Source organism: Otolemur garnettii, unplaced genomic scaffold, assembly GCF_000181295.1.
Source record: "Otolemur garnettii isolate 467f Iridium unplaced genomic scaffold, OtoGar3 scaffold00057, whole genome shotgun sequence".
NCBI lineage: Eukaryota > Metazoa > Chordata > Mammalia > Primates > Galagidae > Otolemur > Otolemur garnettii.
In genome coordinates this window covers 9,634,254-9,641,159 of record NW_003852452.1, presented here as the reverse complement: position 1 = coordinate 9,641,159, position 6,906 = coordinate 9,634,254, and the positions used below count along the sequence as shown (strand labels likewise).

General features: G+C 34.5%; 1 protein-coding gene across 1 annotated transcript in view; it reads left to right on the top strand.

The window, feature by feature from the left end:
- The window catches only part of IPO8 (importin 8), a 96,055-nt gene that overhangs the window by 5,984 nt on the left and 83,165 nt on the right, over positions 1 to 6,906 (top strand). The window contains exon 2 of the mRNA XM_003792483.3: positions 163 to 244. Within this exon, the coding sequence (XP_003792531.1) occupies positions 163 to 244 (82 nt within the window). The remainder of the gene's footprint in view (positions 1 to 162; positions 245 to 6,906) is intronic.

Here is a 6,906-nt window from a genome sequence, read left to right as displayed (position 1 = left end):
TTTTTTTTTTTTTAACTTAAAGTATGTCAGTAATCTTCCATTTTGGAGAGTTTCTCTTTAGAAGTTTTTCTTTTATTTGGATAGTAACATATTCAGTAGCAGGTGCTAACAGCTATTCACTTATATTGCCCTGTTTTACAAAACATTGCTTTGTAATTTCAGTCCTACAAGATTATCAATTTTGCCCCCAGTTTACTCCGGATTATAGTCTCTGACCATGTGGAATTCCCAGTGCGTCAGGCAGGTGAGTTGGTTTTATTATTCTTTTGAAATGTACCTTTAATAGATGAAAGTAGAACGATGCAGTTTTATTTTGATTGTAAATATTTGTAATTTCTTGAAAAATTAGGAAGCAGTCATGCCGTGTTCTAATGGCTAAAACCGTCACTCTTTCCCTGGAATTTGGAGGTAGATACTGAGCTCTCAGATGTCATCTAGCTTTTTCTTTTCCTTTTTTGACTTCCATCTACTAGTTCCTTACTTCTGTAACTTTGCCATTTTCTCCCTTAGCTTTCTTTCTTTTTTTTTTTTTAATTTTATTTATTTGTTTATTGCAGTTTTTGGCCAGGGCTGGGTTTGAACTCACCACCTCCAATATATGGGGCCGGCGCCCTATTCACTGAGCCACAGGTGCCGCCCCTCCCCCTTAGCTTTCTTGACTTTAATAGTTTAATCTCCCTCATTTTTTAATGACTTCCGTAATCTAGCCTCTGGGCCCATAGATAAATACTGCAAATTTATAAATGTGCATAGAAGCTCCATTTATGTGTCAGATTGTGGAGGTTATATATTGCATAGTTCTAATCAGGTGACTTTATGTTTTAAATATGAAATTTAACTTAAAAGCACATGAAGTCTTATGTAGTTCTGTGATGTGATGCATTGCTGTTCTGTTTCTTTCTTCTTTTTTTAATGGATTAGTCATCAGAGCTCAGAAGGTTAAAAATAGAGAAAGCCTTGGGGTGTCATGAGTCCTGTAAAGATAATTTATAAGCTAATGGGGGTAAAATGACAATAGCTAATTTAAAAAACAAATACATTAAAAAAACTTATTTAAGTGACATATACTCATTCTAAGTAATTTGGGCAATATAGGAGAATACAAAGAAGAAAGTAAAATGACCTAAGAGCTAATTATCCAATTGTGGTATATGTGCACCACGGAATACTATTCAGCCATAAAAAGATGGAGACTTTATATCTTTTATGTTTATGTGGATGGAGGTAGAACACATTCTTTTTAGTAAGGTATCTCAAGAGTGGGGAAAAAAGTATCCAATGTACTCAATACTATTATGAAACCAATATATAAACACATACTATATGAATGATAAAACACAAATATAGTCTAGCACGGGGAAAGAGAGAGGACGGAAGGGGAGGGAAGGGGAGGGAAGGGGGAGGGAGATTGGTGGGAGGAGGGCATTTGGTGGGATCTCAAATAATGTGCACAATGCAAGGGTATATTTCAAAATAAGAGTAAATTTTATTATTTTTTGAGACAGAGTCTCAAGCTGTCACCCTGGGTAGAGTGCTGAGGTGTCACAGCTCACAGCAACCTCAAATTCTTGGGCTCAAGTGATTCTCTCAGCCTCAGCCTCCCAAGTAGCTGGGACTACAGGCATCCACCACAGTGGCCCGCTATTTTTTGGTTGTAGTTGTCATTGTTGTTTGGCAGGCCTGGGCTGGATTTGAACCTGCCAGCTCCTGTGTATATGGTTGGCATCCTAGCCACTGGAGCTATAGGTGCTGAGCCTAAGAGTAAATTTCAAATGTCATACCACAAAAAATAAGTGAGGTAATGGCTATGTTAATTAGTTTGATTTAAGCATTCCACATTGTATGTCAAATCATCACCTTCTACCCCATAAATTTGTAGTTATGATTTTAATTAAAAATTAAATTAAAAAAAGACCTATCATTAATATTAGATGGACATTAATCTTTGTATGTGTGTGTTAAGGGAGAAAGGTAGATGAACGGTTTTGTAGAAATGGGATCATAATCTACATGCTGATAAAAATATTTAATTTCATTATAACATAGAACAAAAAAGTAAAAAATTATGAAGCTTTGGGAAAATTTATAATATACATAATTTCCTAAAAGATACTTTTGTGGCTTAAATAAAACACGTAAAAATATTCATATTAGATTTACTTCTTACTTTAATAAGGTTTATAACACTTCTGTGTAAATTTTTTGAACCATAATTGTCAGTTGTTTAATCTTTGCTTCATAAAATAGGACTGTTCCAAAACAACATTTTAATAACCTAAGTATTTATAGGGCCATTGTGACAATCCTATGAAGCTTTGTAGAAATAGCATTTAAAAAGATCTGAAAAGCAGTTATTCCACTAATGTCTTCTTTATCCGTCATAATATATAAGCATTACAAAAACATGGAACTTATTCATTAGATTGCTTTACTATCCACAAAGATCATCAGCTTTGATGCCTGGTTCTCCAATTCTTTTTTTTTTTTTTTATCAGCTTTTTAAAAATTATTTTTATTAGGTCCTATACACATAGATCATGAATACGTTTATGCATATGTGGGGTACAATGTGTTGATTTTTTTATACAATCTGATGTGGTTACATCAAACCAGTCAACATAGCTTCTGCCTCATTTACTTGATTATTGTGTTAAGACATTTATGTTCTACACTTGACAGATTTGACTTGTACTCTTGGTTCTCTAATTCTTTTTTTTTTTGGAGACACAGCCTCAAGCTGTCCCCCTGGGTAGAGTGCCGTGGCATTACAGCTCACAGCAACCTCCAACTCCTGGGCTCAAGCGAGTCTCCTGCCTCTGCCTCCCAAGTAGCTGGGACCACAGGCGCCCGCCACAACGCCCGGCTATTTTTTGGTTGTAGCCGTCATTGTTGTTTGGCGGGTCCGGGCTGGGGATTCGAACCCGCCACCTTAGGTGTACGTGGCTGGTGCCTTAGCCGGTTGAGCTATAGGCGCCGAGCCGGTTCTCTAATTCTTACACATGCTATTTTATAGTTTCCTTTTTTCTTTTAACCATGTAGTCTTGGGGATTGTTCCATGTCACCGCATATACTACTTGTACTTCATTCTTTATAACAGCTCTTTGGAATTTCTTGGTGCAGAACTACCATGGTTAATTTAAGCAATCTGATATTCTTGGACATGTCCCGCATTGTCGTCTTGTTGTCAGAGGAGGCCATGCTAAATGAATGTCTTCGGACATGTCTGAGTACTTGTGGTAATGTTTTTATAGCGTATATTTTAAGAATGTAACTGTTAGGTTAATAGATAGTAATGATGTCAACATTTAGAATTTAACGTTCTCACTAAATTGCTTTTGCTTACTTTTTCTATCAACAGTGCATTAGAATGTTTCCTCATATTACTCACCAACTCTGTTACTTAATGAAGTTTTGATATAAAATGTAAATAGCATTTAAGGACAATTTTTCTTCCTAATTTGTATGTGCATTTCAAATCTGTTAGCCACCAGAGTTTATCTTGATGATCGATCATTTCCTAACTTATTAGGACAATTTTCTATCTTAAGCAGTCATGTTTATAGTCTTTTATGATAAGGTATAAAATACACTGTGTAAAATTCTACATGATAACTATCCTAAATTTAAGTGTCATGTATAAATTTTCTGTTCTGTTCAATCTATTATTAATAAACAGGGATGCTCCAAGAACTTCCTAGTGACACCAGATAAGTGATTTATCATTTCAGCATGACACTTAAAAACAAGTGATATGATCTTTGGTTTTTTTTAGAGACAGAGTCTCATTTTATCACCCTTGGTAGAGTGCTGTGGCATCACACAACTCACAGCAACCTCCAACTCCTGGGCTTAGGCGATTCTCTTGCCTCAGCCTCCTGAGTAGCTGGGACTATAGGCACCTGCCACAATGCCCGGCTATTTTTTGTTGCAGTTTGGCTTGGGCCGGGTTTGAACCCACCACCCTCGGTACATGGGGCCCGTGCCCTACTCACTGAGCCACAGGTGCCGCCCATGATCTTTGTTTTTAAAGGCCAGGCATGATACCTCACGTCTGTAATTGAATCACTTTTACATGCTAAGGTGGGAAGATCATTTGAGGCCAGGAGTTTGAGAACACCGTGGGCAACATAGTGGGACCCTGCTACAAAAAAAAAAAAAAAAAAGAAAGAAAGAAAAATTAGCCATGTATGTCTGTAGTCCTAGCTACCTGGGAGACTGGGGTGACAGGATGAGCCTGAGGAGCTTGAGACTGGAGGGAGCTCTGATTGTGCCACTATGTTCCAGCCAGGGCAACAACAGAGTGTGACCCGTCTCTTAAAAACAAACATCTGTTAAAGCTGTTAAAAAACGATGCTAATATTAAGTAGAAAGACATAGTTCTGCAAAATATTTAGTTTTTAATTTTTTTGCTTGTGGGCAATTCTAAAATATTCTTGTGACCATAAAGCAAACTTATTAGTGAATATCCCTTATATTCCTATGAATTTTTAAAGAAATAGTAAAAAAAAATTAATATTTTGATGTTGCCAAGGAATTCAAAATAAACTTGAATGTTTGCTCTCTACTGCTTTTCTTTTGAGGTGTTGATAGATTTAATGGCATTATTAAATTTTCATGTAATGTACAAAGAAGGATGCCTGTCTTAAATTAGTTATGACTGAGAATTACTCAAGTCTATTTTGATTCCAAGTTTTTACTCCTTGCCTCTGAAGAGACTCTTTCTTAAAATTCTTCTAATGTATGTAAACCTAGATTTAGAAATGTACTTTGTTTAGAGCATTTTGGAGTTGCTATGAAGCGTAGTGTTGAATTAAAAGTGGTAGTTGAGGGTGGCGCCTGTGGCTCAAAGGAGTAGGGCGCCGGCCCACATATGCTGGAGGTAAAAAAAAAAGAAAAAAGAAAAAGAAAAAAAGTGGTGGTTGAGGGCGTTTTATTGGATGTGAAGAAGTTACTGGTGGTAGCTGATACGGGACCATCATTTGAAAAACAGAGTGTTTTCTATTTCTGTAAGTCGACTGTTTTTTGTTCTTTTGACTTTTTTTGTTTTTGTTTTTTGTGATTATTTCCAAAAGGTAGAAAGGGACAGAATATAAAAATTCAGTCTGTCTATGGTTATTTGGTCAGAGGTTATTTACTTGTTAAGATTAACCTTAGCATTTTAGAGTGCAGAACCATGAAATAACCAGAAAGATGCCTCTGATCAGTCCAGAAGCACTTCAAGAAGCTTTCCACAACTCAGGTGTTTTATTTTTAGGAAGCTTCTTGACTCTTACTCAGAATTTGTTTAATCTTAATTTTAGACATAATTTACACATTTGTTATCTGATCTGCCGTTTCACAGATTCCAGTAATAACAAGGGATAAAAGTGTTACAAAATTACGATGAAAAATGTTAAGGCTTAGAACATCAATTACAAAGCGTGGCATTCTGTTTCACAGTTTTTATAATACAATTTATAACAGTACCTTCTCCCGTTTGAGGTTATGAAACCCAATTGATCTCTGTAGTTGCATTTCTGGATCCAGAGTTTAAGTGCCAGAGAAGGAAAAAGCTGTGTATATGTTTCAGAAAATTAAAGTCACTTAAAATGTTAAGTAGATTTCATAGGAAGACTTAAGTTTCGTGCTTCCTTTCTTTATGAATTGGATTAAAATAATATTTTGTTAGGTCTGGCAAGATGCTAAAATGATTAAAGGGATGGTTTTTAGATTATTGATGTGGTTATAATTATCTCTGGAATTTTTTCTTCATTATCTTTAGTAATCCATGATCATCCATAAGAGTGATTTTTCTTTTTTTAATTTTTATGTTAAGTTCAATTTTAACTAATTGTACATTAATTTAACCATATATAAATTAGTGTGCCTTTTTTTAACGTGTAGGCTGTCTTGAGTGATGCCTTTAATAAAATTATTTTAAGTTATAAAATTAGTATGTAATTACTGAATCATTTATAAATTTATGATTTAACCATGTCTCTATCTTTTGATGGTTGCTTTTATTTATTTTCAAGACTAGGTCTATAGAAACGGAAATGATTTTGCTTATAATATAGTTGATGTTTCTTTGACAAAGATTAATCCTGTGAAATTAGTCTGAACTGCTGACAGGTTGGCTCGTATGTTTAGGTAATTCATTCATTTTTTTGAATGTTCTACAATACATGTTTTTATTGAATATCTAAGTTTTTGTCAATAACTTATATAATAACTATATTGGGATAAAATATGATGTTTAGTTTAGATCCTTTATGATTGAAATTAAAAACAACAACCCCTCCCCCGAAACTAATGTATACACCTTTTAAATAATTTTTGTTTTTACTCCAACAAATTGAAATCCTAGGTGGAATAGTCTTTTTGAGACCTTTGAATCACAATTAATGAAAGAGGAACTTATAGTATCAAATTCATAATTTCATTAAATTTCTTTTGTTTTAGCCAATATTTGAACATGTTGGTTTGTTCTCTATGATGTAATGCTTTCACCAATTTTGTGTTAAAAGTAGGGTGAAGTGGGGGGGGAAGGGGATAAGAGAAAGTAATAATGCTTTGCAGTTTACATCTCATTATTATTACATATACAAGGATACGACGTTATAAGTATTTACTTATGTTCAGTGTTCAATTGAGATAGTTGGAAAGCTTCATGTTCCCTCTCAAAACCCGGTAACAGTATGTCAGCCTTTTGTTAAAAGCTAAAATTGAAGATGATTAAAAAGAATAGTAATGAAATCATTGTTTATACATTTTGATAGAAGTAAAAAAAAAGTCCTGAGATTTTCCAAAAATATTTGAAGGCTGATGTCTGTTTCCCATTTATTATATTTATGATTAGTAAATATTTCAAAGGTTAGGTGAAAAATTGCCAAATCCATAAAGAGCATAGATAGGCTTGGCACCTGT